Raw genomic sequence first — 17461 nt, 5'->3', positions numbered from 1 at the left:
GTTCTATGTTTTCTCTAAAAATATAGATATATTTTCTGTTTTATTTGGAGGTGACTTAAAATATGAAATCCTTGCATAATTATTTTAGATTAAAAATTTCTTGAACATTAATCATTATTCATGGTATCTATTTGGTATTTTGTAATAAATTATAGAACTTTACTCTTATCCTTTTTGTTTACAATTATCATAAAGCCTTATAACTGCCTTTTGAACTTCTTAAAGTTTGATCCATTATGAAAAGTTTTTACAGAATTGATACATAAACTTCATTTGCTCTATAATGAATTAAATTTATTATTATACTTGAATATATAAATGAATTGCTTCCCTGCCAAATTGTCCTAGTATTTACAAGTTCTGTGCCACTTACCTGAACTAGAATTTATAGGGCATACAGTAGAGTGACATTTAGATCTTGAAATAGAGTGAAACTTAGTTTATCTTAAATGGCACCACTTTATTTAACATATTTACCTGAAAAATGTATTATTTTGTTACAGATTAGATGCAATTGCTCGAGATGCTGAATTAGTTGATAAGTCTGAAACAGACCTTAGACGACTAGGAGAATTGGTACATAATGGTTGTATTAAAGCTTTAAAGGATAGTTCTTCAGGAACAGAACGAACAGGTAATGTTAAAATGAGAGTATTTTAAAGAGAAGTAAATGAAAGTTTCAAAACATGCTTTTATTTGAGTTAGGTTTTGTATCTTAAATTACCTATTCATCAAAAGATGCTTTACAAAACAAAGGAAGGCCATTCTGGGTAATGGGAATGGAGAACAAAATTACGGTTTTGAAGGCAGTAGAATCTATCCTTTAGAGCCCCTAGTATATTCTGGCTGGGATGTAACATCAGGCATTATTGATTGCACTATTTTTTTAGTATAGATGACTGGGGAAAGAAACTGTAAATATATATGTTTAAAATTGGTTTGGAACATAATTATTTCATAGTTTATTTTCTTATTCATCTATCTGAATAAAAATAATCAGATGCACTAAAAAAATCATGCTAGCACTCTTAGAAACTGACAGTATTAATAGATTGATCCATCTTATGTAATTGATAAAGAAGTTCTATGAAATACTTTTTGTAAATTCACATATGCTAGATTATAATCTCTAGTATATATGTAGTGACATTTAAGATTTGCCAACAGTTCCCTCTTTAATAACATAAATAAGGGATACTGATTAATGTAAGTGGTAGCACATGTTGCTTTGTATTTTGTAGAATTACATTTTATACTTTATTTGTACTGTTTTTTTAAAAAATTAAGGTGGTAGACTGGGAAAAGTAAAGGGTCCAACATTCCGAATATCAGGAGTACAAGTGAATGCCAAGCTAGTCATCGCCCATGAAGAAGAATTAATACCTTTGCACAAATCCATTCCTTCAGATCCAGAAGAAAGAAAGCAGTGAGTTATTTGCTTTTTCCATTGTAAAATTTTTGTTATTCATTAATTGTGATATGAATGTAAAATTTTTATTGTGTTGGCTGGTTTTGAACAAAAATTTAAAAAGCATGATATTTTGAAGTTCTGATGACTCGTTTTTCAAAATTAATTTTTTAATGTAAGACATCTTATAACTTGACAGCAATTATTAACTTTAATCCTAGGTATACTATCCCATGTCATACAAAGGCAGCTCATTTTGATATAGACTGGGGCAAAGAAGATGATTCCAATTTGTTAATTGGTATCTATGAATATGGATATGGAAGCTGGGAAATGATTAAAATGGATCCTGACCTCAGTCTAACACACAAGGTACTTATCTATTTTTTGATTCTGTTGACCATTAATGTTAAATTTAATTTATTCTAATTTTTACTTTTAAATTATGTTGGAAATTAACTGGTAATCAGGAAACCAAGGCACTAGCTAGTTGTGTGACTTTGGCTTCTTTCAAGCTACTTTTCATGAAAGGATTGAATTTAAATTATACATGAGATTTTGCTTTACCTCTGAAATCATGTTATTAATTTTAAGGCATTAGGTGTATTTTTCTTCAGATTATTAGGTTACGAGTAAATCTTTCATTCCATCATTAACTTTTTAAAAATATTTTTTGATACATAATAGATGTACATATTTTTAGGTACATGTGATAATTTGGTACATTCATATACTGTGAAAAGATCAAATTAGGGTAATTGAGATATCCTTCACCTTAAATATGTATCTTTTCTTCACACTAGGAATATTTGAATTATTCTCTTCCAGCTATTTTGAAATGTATGATAGATTATTGTTAACTATAGTCACCTTCCTTGATCTATCAAACATTAGATCTTATTTCTTCTATCTAACTATATATTTGTTCCTATTCACCATTAATTTTATTCAAGTAAGAATAAAAAAGGATTCTTAAAATCTTTTATGATTTTTAAAAAAATATCAGTGTTTAGTATTTTTGATTATCTGCTTTGCCTAAAATGGAAAACACTAGAATTTCCTTATTGTTTGTATTTTTGTATTTGTACGTTTTCACTGACAAATGAGAACCTCTAGATATTGGTGCTTTGTCATTTGTTACTGTGAGGAAAAAAAGTTGAAATAGTTTAGATTCCCACTGTAAGTTTCTTCACAGTGCATGCTTTGAGTTCTCTTCTAGAAAGATGATACTTTGTATTCTAGAAATTTTTGTATGTATTATATCTATTGAGAGAGGAAAGGAATTTAAGGATAATGTCATGATTAGTAACACTGGATGCAGTTTTGTATATTTCAGAGAAATTTGTAACCTCATATTTTCTGTTTTTGTTTTGAAAGGAAATAACATGAGGGATTTTTGAGGTCTATTTATTTAGAATTCATTTCCAGCATAATTAAATCTTTAACTCTGGCTTATTTATTTTGCATTAAGTTGTTTATATCTTCAAATATTAAAAATTATAACTTGTTAGTGAATTATATTTTGAAAAATGATTAAGCATTTTTTGTCCAATACAGTTCTCATGTTATTTATTAAAGACAACCTGAAAAAATAAATTGCCTTTTCAGATTCTTCCAGACGATCCTGATAAAAAGCCACAAGCAAAACAGTTGCAGACGCGTGCAGACTACCTCATCAAATTACTTAGTAAAGATCTTGCAAGAAAAGAAGCTCAGAGACTTTCTGGTGCGGTAAGTTAAAATTTAAATGCTTAAGAGCAGTTTATTTTTTAATAAGATATATGTTTTACTTGACCATGCTAAGCATCTGTAGTCAATATGAACTTATATAAGTGTATTTTTCTATAATTTATTAGTTTTATTTGAATGTTACCATATTCAAATTTTACCTCAAATTATTTCAGCATAAATGTCTAAAACTGGTGCATCATATCTTTTAGAAGTGGGACCCTGTTTTTTCTGGTATTTGGAGAAGGAGAGTAAAAACTCCTTTAGAATACTTGTTGACAGGTCAAACCTGCATTACTGTTTTATTTAGAGGCATTTATTTGGAGCTTCAGGAACTGTCTCAAAAGTCATGAGCTTATTTATGAGGGGACTTCAAAAAAGTAGGAAAAAAACAAAAAGGGAGGTGATTGGAAACTTAAAGCAACTTGTCATTGTTGTTGTTGTGTTTTTGGCCTCCATTTCCTGGTGATGAGTTTAAAGCATCTTAAAAGTTTACCTATGGGTTGAGGTTGGGCAAGGTGGCTCATGCCTGTAATCCCAACACTTTGGGAGGCTGAGGCTGGAGGATTATTTGAGATCAGGAGTTTGAGACCAGCCTGAGCAAGAGTGAGACCTGTCTCTTCAGAAAAAAAAAAAAAAAAAAATAGAAAAAATTAGCCGGGTGTGGTGGCATGTGCTTATAGTGCCAGCTATTTGGGAGGCTGAGGCAGGAGGATCACTTGAGCCCCAAACTTTGAGGCTGTAATGAGCTATGATGATGCCACTGCACTCCAGCCTTGGTGACAAAGTAAGACCCTGTCTCAAAACAAAAAAAAAAAAGTTTACGTATGACCACAATGTCAATAACCACCTATGTACCATTAAAAATAATTTCTAATATTATTTCTGGTACCACTGAATTTAGTTGAAGGTGATACTAATCTAAGAGGGTGAAAATCCATTTCTAGTTTGTCATGTCACCTTTATTGGCTTTTTAAGATTGGTGCAGCTTATTATCAACAGAATAAGGATTGGGTAAGAAAATGTGTTTTGTTAAATTTAATATTTATAAAGTTTTAAAAAGTGAAATCCATGGACTTGATTAAAATAAAAATAATTATTTTAAGGGAGGTTCAAAGAGGAGAAAAGCAAGAGCTAAGAAGAATAAAGCAATGAAGTCTATAAAAATAAAAGAGGAAATAAAGAGTGATTCTTCTCTACCTTCAGATAAGTCCGATGAAGATGATGATAAGGTAAAAATGTATTTTAGACCAACAACTTTTTCTATGGAAAGGGAACATGGCATGTTTTTAAGTACATTATGTTTAAACTAAGACCTGAAATTTTACTTTCAGGTACTGTTTTTTTATTTTTACTTTTTTATGGTTGATAACATAGACTGATTTATAGAACAGAATTCTGCCTATCCACTAGATGCTATATATCACTAGAGGCATAGATCAAAGGTCCTTCCTTTTCAAACATTTGCCAGTTAAATGAGCCTCTGTCTCCTTGAATTTTATTATGAATTTGAAAGGGACTGCCTTAGCTTAGTTTATAGGAAGGTAAATATTGCATGTATCATTAATTAGGGAGATTCTGGGTTATCACTTTCAGAATCCACATACATGCAATCCATAGACATGTGAAGAAAAATTAGTCTATGTCAAAATTTGGTTAGTAATACATTGGCCATACTTGCACTTTCCAGGATGAAATCACTTCTGTGAAACATCCAAATAAAAAAATTAAAACAGAAAGAGACAGTGAAGAAAAACCTGAGCCAGATGTTTGTATAAAGAAGGAACCAGAAGAAAAGAGGGAAGCAAAAGAAAAGGAGAATAAAAAAGAACTTAAAAGGGAGATAAAAGAAAAAGAGGATAAGAAAGATATAAAGGAAAAAGATTTTAAAGAAAAAAGAGAAAACAAAGTAAAAGAAGCTATGCAGAAAGAAAAAGACATAAAGGAAGAAAAGGTATGCAAATCATAATGTAAAATTTAGAAACTAAAACAGCATATATACATTTTAGGAGACTAAATTGCACGTCAGCCCTTATTAGTCTCAGTAACTGAGTTCTTTAAAAAGTTTGTGCGTGTATGTAGCAGAGGAGAAAAAATAGGTTTGAACACTTCTTTAAGTGCCTTAACTACAGGGTAATATTACAGAGTAGCTTTATTTTTGTATTTTTGGTTTTCCCAAATAAAATCGGGGGAAAAAAGCAAATTCAGATAGATAAGAATATTCAATGACAACAAGCACTTATAGAATAAAATGAGATAGTAATTGTTTTCTGAAGTGTTAATCATTTTGCCTTTGTTGTTGTTGGGTTTTTGTTTTATTTTCTTTTTCTTCAGTTGAGCGAATCTAAGTCTGATAGTAAAGAAAGATCTAAGAAGTCTTTAATGTCAGATGCTCCAGTTCATATCACTGCAAGTAGTGAACCAGTTCCCATATCTGAAGAATCTGAAGAGTTGGATCAGAAGACATTCAGTATTGTAAGCTATAGACTTTCTGATCATTAGTATTAATTAAAATAATGTTTAAATTATAATTTTATCATTTAGAGCTTTTAATTTAGAAAGGTATTTGAATTTGATATTACTGTGATTTAGATTGATAAAAGCAATAGATTTAAATTTTGAAAGATGTCTTATTAAATTTACAATCAACTTGGAAAAACTTTTTAATAAAGACTTTCAGGAGAGGGACTTAAGTAATACTTAGAGTGAACTTTTTTCCTCTATCTTTAAGATTTTAAACTTTTCAATTCCTAAACCTATTTTATTTATATGTTTATTATATATAAATTAATATAAATGCATGAATGTCCTCTCCGTCAATCTTCATAAGTGATCCTTTTTGTATCATAGAGATGAAGAATGAAATAGTTTTAAAGATGGAATCTGGAGCCAGGCTTTTGGGGCTTCATTGATTCTCCTATGATAAGGAGTCCCATTTTATTTCGGAATAGCTCTGAATATTAAGAAATTCAATGACCTTTTCTTAGCTTTCATTGTTCTTGACATCTTTACCTCATTTATTACCTCTTAATATTCTTCTCTTTCACTGATTGTCTTCCTAAATGACAGTGTCACTTAGTAGTCAAGAAAGAACACAGTGGCTACAATGAACACTATTTGTGTGATGAGCATACTTACAGCCATGACTTAAGCATTACAAAGTGATCCACATAACTAAAAACAATTGTACCCCGCTAATCCTTTGAAATTTAAAAAAAAAAAAAAAAAGCGCATGGGGTTTGAGGTTAAAACTGGGTTTGACAGATGTCATTTTGTTCTAAGTGTCAGTTTCTTCTTCTATGAAATAGAGTAAAACACTATTGCAAAAGACCATTGTCAGGATCAAGGTGAGGTACATTTAAAGTAAAGCATAGCCTCTGGCACCTAATAAATGCTTTGTAAGTATTAATCCAATTACGATCTTCAGGCCTTAACATAGATTTTAGTCATCAGTTCCTTCTTTGTTCCCCACTCCCATCTAGTCAATAAGCAAATCCTATTTGCCCTACCACACTGATCTAAGCCACAGCCATCTCTTTTCTGAGTTACTTCAGTAGCCTCAATGGCTGTTCTTACTGCTTCCACCCTTCCTATCCCACCCAATACCCTGCCTATCTCTCGGTTTGTGCTTCACACAGCAATCACAGTGATCATGATTGCTGTAGGAGGGATAAAGTCACTGCATCTTACTACTTGCCTTAAAACTCTAAAACGTCTGTCTGTCTTACTTAGGAGAAAAAATTCTTAACAGCCTAAAAGGTACAGCATCTGATTAACTCCCATAATCTCTTGCCACTTCCCTTAACTCACTTAGTTCCAGCCACACTGGCATTCATATTGTTCCTTAAACACGTTAAGCAAGTTTTAGGACATTCATGCTTTCTCTTCCCTCCAATTAGAATGACTGTACTCCATCATTTTCTTTAGGTATCTGCTCAAACATTGCCTTTCCCTGAAGTCTTACATAAGATAGGAAGCTCCCTGCGCTTTCTTGCGTTATTTTTCTTTATCACAGTTGTCACCATCTAACACACTATGTCTTGTTTATTTATTGGCTTTCTTATACTACAGTGCAGGTTCCATAAAGGCAAGATCTGTTTTATATACTGCTTTATTGCCTGGGTCCAGAACAGTGCCGAGAATATAATATGTGCTCAACTTACATATGTTGAATAAATTATTTTCTAGCAGAATGTAAACTAGAGTTGAACAAAAAATAATAAACATAAAAAACAGCTATGAATAACACAAAACATTAGAAAGGAAATTAAATATTTTCCTTCTATTAAAAAATGCGTCAGATCTGGCTTAATGCTAATTTTAACTGCAAAGAGTACACAATTCCAAAGTTATTTAAATTACTCATGATGAAAACTGGAAAACTTCTCATCCGATTTGGACAAATAGGTCAATAAAACAGAATAAAGTACTCAGAAATTAATTTACACAAATATAACCACTTAATAAGAGTGGCCCTTCAGAGCAGTGGTGTAAGGATTTTTTTTTTTTTTTTTTAAATAAGTGATGTGGGATTGTTTTATGTTGTCCCCATCTTTACATTTCTGGAACTAAACCAACTTGCTCCTCATGAATGTGATGTTAAGTCTTAATTTAGTTTTACATTTATATTGACAAATTTTATCTAAAGCTTGCCTTTTTAGTAATACTGCTATCCTGATTTTGGTATAAGATTGTAGTTCTTATCAGTACAATAAATCATGCAATTTTTGATATGTCATCCATTTATTAGCGTGCGAGGGATGGAAAGGCCAAGGAAAAGGTTTATCTCAATCAGCTACCCCCCTACTGCCCAACCCCCCAAAATACACAAGTAGCAAAAGTTGTTACTAGCCATTTTGTTTTGATCCAATGGTTTGGAAGAATAAACAATTTATACATCTAATTATATTGATTTTAATAACTTTGCTAGTATATTTTATTATATAAAGATTTTTTTTTTTACATTTTGCTCTATTATAGTAGATAATAGGAGATTAAATCATACTCTGAAATATTTTATTCTTTTAATATTCTGTATTTAAGACTGCTTGGAATGATGTGCTACAGTATAAAAAGTAACCATTTACGTAGATGCTACCTAAAATTCAAAGCTTTTACTTACACACATACTAATTTTAAATGATAATGAAAAGCCTTGCTTTCCTGAAAAAATGTAAAGGGGGAAGAATGCAGTGAGTGAGATTTAATTGCTTATTTTGCTATCAGGCAATGCTGTACTCATGTAAATATCATTGAAAGAGGTAGGTAGATCTTGTTGAATTCAGTGTTTTAATAAATATGTTATTTTCCCTTTTTTTTAAGTGTAAAGAAAGAATGAGGCCTGTCAAAGCAGCTTTGAAACAACTTGATAGGCCTGAGAAAGGTCTTTCAGAAAGAGAACAACTAGAACATACTAGACAATGTTTAATAAAAATTGGAGACCATATCACAGAATGTCTGAAAGAGTATACAAATCCTGAACAAATTAAGCAGTGGAGAAAGTAAGTGATAATGCTTTTCGGGAAGTGTTAAATCTATAAAAATTTATGTAATTATCTGTCTTTTGTGTTTCAGTTTATTTTTCTACTTCTGAAGTTTGGGTAACAAAATAATGTTTCAAAAGGTAACCTGAGGATGATTGTTTTTATTTTTTTCCTTTAAAGTTTTTCACTCATGAGTGATTTATTTAATTATGTATACTGATGTGCTACAGGTGAAATAAGAAATAGTGAAAGCTATTTCATTAAAATTCAGTTTGCATTTTATTTTAAAAAGTCTGCAGTTCACCAAATTACTCTCAGTAATATCTTTAGAAATTGATGGGCTCCCAAAATTTACTGTTATATAAATTTAGCAGTTTATCTTCTGGGTATGTGTATAAAGTTATAAAAATTAGCATTCTCAAGCAGTGTAAAATGAAAGCTTCTATTTTCCCCTGTACTTTAGAAGTAGCAGCAACATGGTTGATCTAAAATGGTAAATTTGAGCTGCTATATTACTTTACAAATCGCTTCACTTAAATGAGTACCAGATCCAAATAACTGTTAAGCCAGACTACTAGGTAAGTTAGGAAAAAAATTAAGTGAGCACACATCAGTCACTTGTATCAGTGTATTAGCCTCTTGACTTCTTTGCTCAATGCAGTGAATCTACACTTCAAAACAAAAAGTATAATATATTTCTGGAGGAGTGATAATGATTACAGTGAAGTTAAAAAAAAAAAATCTCTTCCTATTCTCTTTCTCTTTAAACTCAGCTAGGACCCATTTAGAGAAAGGAGCTAAAGATAGAGACCTGACCTATAATTATAGAACAGCTAACAAGCATGTTTTTACAATAATCATAGTTTTCTGCTTATAGATGTTTCTTTATATATATCTGTATATCTTTTGGACCAAATTTCTTGAAAACAAATGAAATGCAACACTAGTTTTTGTTTAAATATCACTGTAATAAAGTGATCAAAATACTAGAATGTATGTATTGCATTTGTATATCAAATATGTCTCACTTTAACTGATCCTTTTAACAGTACTACTTTTGGGAAATTTGAATAGTTATTACTTTTTCATTTCACAGAAGAAAAAAATGGATTCAGTTGAAAAGCTCTGTAGAGCTAGGACTCTGGAATATGACAAAGGAAGCACCTAGAACCTGAACTTTTTGAAAGAGACACTCAACACTTACGTTTTTGTAAGTGCTGACACTAGTCCCAGCTCTGGTGCTTTGCTCAAGACCGGCCAGTTGTGCAAGTTATGTAATTAAGACCAGAATCTAATTCCTGACTAGATTTTTGTAAGGGAAACTGTATTTTTAAAAATAATTTAACTATGAACAAAAAGGCCATTTATTAACTTCCTGCCTTATGCTCTTGTGAGTTAATTGTAGAATGTAGATATGTTAGAGATAGTTTGTAAATTCATATGAAGGCTAGATGAATTTTCTCAATTCTGTGGATTTCAGTTAGGTATCATTCAATTTTTTTTCTTGCTAAGTTTACTTTTAAAATTTATTTCAAGGTAAATATCATACCTGTAGTCAGTATATTTGTGTCTTCTGGGGACTACTACCCTTACATAGTATTCTTTTTGTTTGTTTGAGTTATATTTGACAATTAAAAATTGAGGCTGGGCGCGGTGGCTCACGCCTGTAATCCTAGCACTCTGGGAGGCCAAGGTGGGCGGATCGTTTGAGCTCAGGAGTTCGAGACCAGCCTGAGCAAGAGCGAGACCCCATCTCTACTAAAAAAAATAGAAAGAAATTATATGGACAGCTAAAAATATCTATAGAAAAAATTAGCCGGGCATGGTGGTGCATGCCTGTAGTCCCAACTATTCGGGAGGCTGAGACAGGAGGATCCCTTGAGCTCAGGAGTTTGAGGTTGCTGTGAGCTAGGCTGATGCCACGGCACTCACTCTAGCCTGGGCAACAAAGTGAGACTCTGTCTCAAAAAAAAAAAAAGAATATATTTAAGGTGTACAATTTGATGATTTGATATACATTGTGAAATAATCAATACAATCTATTAATATGAATAATTACTAATTCATATCTTGGGATGGGAATAAAGGTACCATGCTGTACCTGGTTTATAGTATCTGGTCATGTAGACTCTTAGGACCATTATATTACCATTATAAAATGATAATTACTTTTTAATGTATTATTTAGGACAATTCTTTACAAGCTTAATCCATATTATCTGATGCTATTTCTACTCAGACTAACATACTTGTTCCTCATGTACATGATCTGTATCACAATATGAATCTCTGAGTTCCTTCCTGATATGTTACTTCACATCTCCTTGGTGCATTTCAAGTTAGGATTGATTACTACTTTTCACTACAAAGATTATAAAATGAAGGCATTTGGAAGAGAATTAAAATTTAAGGTTTTTTCATTAGCGTCTTAGTCACGTGTGAAGTTTTAACAAAAACATATAGAATGAATCTTCTTACACTTTGTTCCAGAGAGAGCTGTGTTTGTGTGTTTCTGTCTGGAGGGGAGGGAGGGGTTTCATGAGAAAGCGAAATGTTCTCCAGACTAATATGCTATTTTTTCTTCTAGAAACCTGTGGATTTTTGTATCTAAGTTTACTGAGTTTGATGCAAGAAAATTACATAAATTATATAAGCATGCTATTAAAAAACGGCAGGAATCTCAGGTAAATTAGTGCATCATATTTTTCCCCCTTAATCATGAGACGGTCTTTCTTACAAAAGAATTCAGTTAATAAATGAAGGAATGAGGGAAATAGAAATCTACCGTTAGACTACCACAGTAATAATTGTTGCAGAAAAGATCCACAGAAAGAAGCTAAAATTAATGGGCAAGAAAACAGGGTATTGGTGGAGTCTAAAAAAATCTCCTCTGAGATGTTTAACATCTTTGTTAAGATATTTATTAACAAAGGGTAAACAATAACTTTATAGAGGAGAAACTTGCCTGACACCACCTTAAGTAATTGATAAGGTTAACGTCACTGGTAGTAAGACATACCAACATCATGAACCCTCTGATACAGTGTACTGAGAAAGGCACATCACTTCAGTGGAATTGTTGCTAAAAATGCATAACCTCAATCTAATATGAGAAAAATATTAAAACCCAGTTGAGGGATATTCTATAAAATAACTGTCTGGTACTCTTCAAAGGTACCAAAATTACAAAATGTAAGACTAAGGGGCTACCACAGAAACAGACATGACAACGAAGTGTAATGTGGAGTTCCAAATTGGATCCTGGAGCAGAAAAAGAACATTAGTGGAAAAATGTGAAATCTGAATATATATGTACATTCTTATGTGAAGACTATTCCAGATCAGAATTTTAAGGATTCCTCTACCCTCTTGTTTTCTAAGAGTATTTGAAGTCACGTTAAAAGATTCTTACATGTGTGCATTTATTCTAGCAAAACAGTGATCAGAACAGCAACTTGAATGCCCATGTGATTAGAAATGCAGGTAAGTAATCTTACTAATTGTTTTAGAAAATAAATTTAAAAATGGTTTTCCATTTTTTGGTTTTGTTGTAGATAATCCAAATTACAAAAAGGATTCTTGAGTTGTTTTTATTTAAAAGTACGTTTATGTTGAGAAAATACTGTAATTCTAAAACATAACCTACATTATTTTATAAAATCTATTCTCTCAAGCAATAATCCATTTTAGCTTATTATTATTCCTTTTCATTAATCAACCTTTGGCCAGTTTCTAGAAATTATAGAATAATTGTTAGAATGGACGTATGTTCTTCTTATGTCGTTTGGAATGAATAATCATTCTTTCTGTATAAGTGTCACAAAAGTATAGTCTTTTGAGAAAGGAATGGGCTCCATATTTTTCAGTTCTGATTTTTCACATTTCAGAATCAAGTGACCCTTTTTAAACCTTAGCACTGATTTTATAGACCATTTCTAAATGCTTTAACTGCCTGTATTTGGGAGCTGATTTTTGTTTTAGCAGTTGAAACAGGAGTTTTTGTTATCTAGCAGCAAAGTTAGTTTTGCCACACATTTTTTTGAAAGTCATTAACAAAAGTTGGACTTCTTTTTAATTTAACAGATGTGGAAAGATTAAAAGAGAATACAAATCATGATGATAGCAGCAGGGATAGTTATTCCTCTGATAGACACTTATCTCAGTACCATGATCATCATAAAGACCGACATCAGGGAGATTCTTACAAAAAGAATGATTCCAGGAAACGACCCTATTCTTCTTTTAGTAATGGTAAAGATCATCGTGATTGGGATCACCACAAGCAAGACAGCAGGTAAATGTGATAGTCACTTTAAAAATTTTGTTTATACGTATGTTTCTCCTCTTGATTATGTTTGTTCTATTAGACCTATCAGCCAATTCAATCTTTACTCAAAACAAGGCTTATGAAAGAAAGGTGTTGGTGTATAATCAAGAAAATTTGATATTAATATGTAGTATTCTTTGTTAAGGTTAAGTACTGAATTTCTCTATAAAATGGTTTTTGACTTAATGAAATTAAGATCAAAATATGCAATAAGAGATAGAAATTTGGTGGAAGGAATTCTATAATTATAAGTTGTAGAATTGATTTTTGTTGATTTTAGAGACTGTTTAGTTCAAATATTCTTCAAAGTATTATAATGAAGTAAAATAAAAGCTCGATAGAATAATGGTTCAAATTTAGTTGGTGAAATTTTGCATTCCATATTTTAAAGAATGAGGGGGAAAGGTAATTTATGTGAGCACACCTCACTGAGGTTTACATGTAATCCCAGCAGTCTGGGATAGTCTTGAAACCAGAAAGTTTTCTTGTTTATTGTTATTTTTTGAAGCCTTTAAACAGTAGGCAGCCTGAGTGTAGTAACAACAGCAGAATACTTTTTATTCATTTATTGATAAGGAGTATTTTTTATAATTTCACAGACTTAGAGTATAATTTATGTTGTTTGTAGTAAGGACCTTTAGTCAACAAAAAACAAATTATGTTCAGTGTATCGTATTAGAAATGGCAAACATTTTAGAGATTACTTCTGATTAAATTGCCACATTTATTTATGTGTCAAGCCTTATTATATATAACTAATGCAACTTGAGGAAGCTTTTAATAGGCATCACCCACCAATGAAAATTTCCCTTTACAGATTATTTCATAGTCTGTGTTCTAGCATTTTTTATTTTTTCCTGTTCAGAAGTTTGTAAAAGGCTCTGACTACAGGGGTATTTTGGGTTGTTATAATTGTCTTGATTTCAACTTCCAGACAATTAGGATGCATTAATACAAATGATGCATAAAATAAAAACCTATTCTCTAAAACAGACATTTGAAATTAGATTTTATCTGAGATGCACTGTGTATGTTCATTTTAATGAATCAAATAGTTTTTCCAAAGAGGTATTTCCTGTGATTTTTAAGTTAATTTAGGAAGTTTTGTAATGAAACACTGGACTTGTATACAATTAAAAGTATGTTTTAAAGTACGTTTTTTGTTTTACTTTTTAATAAGATTTTATTTGATAATTTAATTTGCATTATTAATTTAACTAACATTCCCAATTTCTCTTTTATTAGATACTACAGTGACAGAGAAAAACACAGAAAACTGGATGATCACAGGAGTAGAGACCACAGGTCAAATTTGGAAGGAAGTTTAAAAGATAGATCTCATTCTGATCATCGTTCTCATTCAGATCATCGGTTACATTCAGACCACCGGTCAAGTTCTGAATATACACACCATAAATCTTCCAGGGATTATAGGTATCACTCAGATTGGCAAATGGACCACAGAGCTTCCAGTAGTGGCCCTAGGTCACCACTAGATCAGAGGTCTCCTTACGGCTCCAGATCTCCATTTGAACATTCAGTTGAACACAAAAGTACACCTGAGCATACCTGGAGTAGTCGGAAAACATAACAAAAACTGATACTTTGTCTTTCTGGACTTTTCTTTTAGCCATATATCATAAACCAACACAGTAATTGCCTTACATGACTTGAAAGATATAAACAGATCTTCTATCAGTAGCAGTATTGTTACTTCTTTCCAGGATGCAAGGTCTATTATCCCAACAGAAGAGAAAATATTTTTATATTTAAGGTTTATGCTGCACTGTACTACAAATATTGTAGTACTTTTTTTTTTTTTCTTTTTTAAAGAAATGGAAAATGTTTACTATTACAGGGACCTCAACACTGCCCTCCCATATAGGCTGGATAAAACTGTTTTTTAAGTCAGTAATTTTAGACTGACCTCCATTTAAATTATGTTTATATATGAACTTTACTCTGACCTGTGATCATGTTTCAGGAAGGAATGAAAGAGAGTTCTTTCTTAATAAAGAAAAACACTCAAGGACTTTGTTCACTTTCCAAAGCTACTTGTTTACATTGTACACTGCGACCACCTTGCCGCTTTTCATCACAAGCTTGAATATTTAAATTCTGTACTTATATCTGTAAAATAGCCAGGAATTTCCTGATTGTGATCTATTATTATGCCTTTTTACAAAAGAAAAAAAATGGCTGTAAATTATTGTAAATGGATTAAATGAACTTTCCTTACTTCCTTCCCCTTCTCAGGCTTTTTTTGACTGTTCCTTTCCCTACCAACTCAGGCATTCTTATTAAAAAAAAAATCAGTGTAATAACACTTTTTAATGATTTGTCTTGATGGAATCATTGTTTAGAATGTAAAAACGGGGAAAGGGGCCACTTAATTCCATTAGTCCTCTTTTTATATTGACTATTTTATTAGATACATGTTACTTCTTCCTCTTTTTTTCTTTTTTTAGTCAATATTGTGTTTGTAGTTTTTTTAAATGATGAGATAATATGTAAAATCTAAACTGCATGCTCTGGAAACATTTTTCAGATGCATTTGGTTTAAAAGGGTAGGTGTATGAACACTTTCAGAATCCAAAACGGCCAAAAGTTATTGTAAATCCATTTGTTTTCCCTTTTCATATGGGCAATAATGTCAAATGTGCTATGCAGCCAGGTTAACATTTTAGATAAACTTGATTGACTTTTAATATAAACTGTTACAATGCACACTGATTGTATATAAAAACCTTATATATGACAAATTAAATTTAAGAAAAAGGACGTGGGCTCCTGTAATTTTCTGCTGCATTCTTACTCCCTCAAGCATTTAACTTTTTTTTTAAGTAACATATCACTCCCAGAAAAAGGGTATTTTGGTAAGCAGTTGAATATTGGTAATTTGTAGCACTGCAACTAAATCTATTTTGAAGACTATATGAATCTTTCTATAAAATAAAATTTAGGTCATAGAAATTTTTGTTGGACTCTTGCCTTCCTGCAGATATTCTTTTAGGATGCCTTATATTTATTCACAGATTTTTATTTTGTTATATGTGGTGGGAATTTTTAAATCATGTGGCATACATACTTGGAAGTATGTGATATAACAAATTTAAATCTTAACTTTGACAAATATAAGTATATAGATATATTGCTATAATATTCCTATACATGTCCCTGTTGATTAGCAGTGGGAGCAATCTATAGAATTCTATGATTTGTAGATGTATTTTTTTAATATTTTCCTTTTATCCAGTTAGGTCTAAAATATGTACTATGTGTGCAAAATAAAGCTTTTTTTTCTTTCTTTTTTTCTTTAAAGCAGTAATTTCTCCTTTAGATACAGTTACCCTGAAGAATTATGATGATCTCTTTCTTTCCTGGTGTATGAGATAAAATCATATTATTAACACAGTAAATGGATCGGAACTGACATTTTTAAATTCATCACTTTGTAGCTGGGACATTTGCATTATGTCCTATTGTGTAAATTTCATAGAACAATACTGCATTTTTTGACACATGGGAATGGGCTCTAACATTTTTAACATTTAGTTGAACATTTCAGTCAACTAGCTGAGTTGAATGAAAAAATCTAAAACTATGTAACATTTATTAATTGATGGAAAGTATGTTCATTATTTGTAAGAAGTCAGCAGTTATGTAGAAAAGGAACAAGCCACAAATTTTTTAAGACACAATGGTGAAGGACATTAAGTACATAGATACAACAGGGAAGATTCTTTATAAAATATGCTTATTTTTTGTCTTTTACATGCTCATTCTACTTTGCTATTTTTATCCAGTTATGTTTAGTTTTTCAAGGATGAGAGATTATGCATAGTACTGTACCAACTACCCCTCCACTTTAATAATATCCAATAAATGATTCTTACTAAAAGCAATGGCCTGTTTGCTTATAAAAGAAATAGTCTTTGTTTAGGATATGTTATCAATTAGTTTTCAGACTGGAAAACTGGAGTTTTTTTCATTAATTTGAGAATGAGTGGCTTAATAAAGTGAGAGCCTTTACAATTTTATATAATGTAGATTACATATATGATAATTTCTTTTTGAAATCACAGTTATGAAAGAATTGATTAGGTTATGTGTAGATTTACACAGATTATTGTTCATTTTCATGAGAGATATCAAGAATATGCATTGGGGTAAATGACATGATTTTTATCTCTGTATCACATCACTGTTTCTGCCTAGAAAATGATTTTTGGACCATAAATAACTCGTGGCTTTATAAATACAACAACTTTAAAAAGGAATGGGGGTTTGGAAAAGCAACTAATCTTTAAATAAGGGATTTTGTTTTCCAGCTTCATCTGAAACGTAACTGGTAAGTGGGTTGTTAAAATTTTGAGTAGTTCATTACTTAGCAAATAATGTAAAAATATTTTTAAATGTTTTTGAATTGATATATAAAAGCATTAATATAAATGCTGCTATCAGACATTTAAATTCAAGACTCAAAAAAATACAAATAAAACTATTACATATATT

The 17461-nt window shown here is 31.2% G+C and overlaps 1 protein-coding gene across 4 annotated transcripts in view; it reads left to right on the top strand.

Annotated features, from left to right (window-relative positions):
- Positions 1–16345, top strand: part of CHD1 (chromodomain helicase DNA binding protein 1) — a 73056-nt gene extending 56711 nt beyond the window's left edge. For 2 of the 4 annotated variants that reach the window (XM_069492004.1, XM_069492003.1), the window contains exons 26-36: positions 504–634; positions 1288–1426; positions 1630–1780; positions 3017–3139; positions 4243–4368; positions 5471–5611; positions 8459–8637; positions 11207–11303; positions 12051–12102; positions 12703–12913; positions 14192–16345. In XM_069492004.1, the coding sequence (XP_069348105.1) occupies positions 504–634; positions 1288–1426; positions 1630–1780; positions 3017–3139; positions 4243–4368; positions 5471–5611; positions 8459–8637; positions 11207–11303; positions 12051–12102; positions 12703–12913; positions 14192–14537 (1696 nt within the window). In that variant the 3' untranslated portion in view covers positions 14538–16345. Of the gene's footprint in view, positions 1–503; positions 635–1287; positions 1427–1629; positions 1781–3016; positions 3140–4242; positions 4369–4826; positions 5091–5470; positions 5612–8458; positions 8638–11206; positions 11304–12050; positions 12103–12702; positions 12914–14191 lie in introns of all 4 variants that reach the window. The other 2 variants (XM_069492002.1, XR_011235921.1) reach the window with 2 other exon arrangements.
- Positions 16346–17461: the final 1116 nt, after the last annotated feature.

The sequence above is a fragment of the Eulemur rufifrons genome, chromosome 17 (assembly GCF_041146395.1).
Source record: "Eulemur rufifrons isolate Redbay chromosome 17, OSU_ERuf_1, whole genome shotgun sequence".
NCBI classification, from domain to species: domain Eukaryota; kingdom Metazoa; phylum Chordata; class Mammalia; order Primates; family Lemuridae; genus Eulemur; species Eulemur rufifrons.
This window is presented reverse-complemented; position numbering and strand designations above follow the sequence as displayed.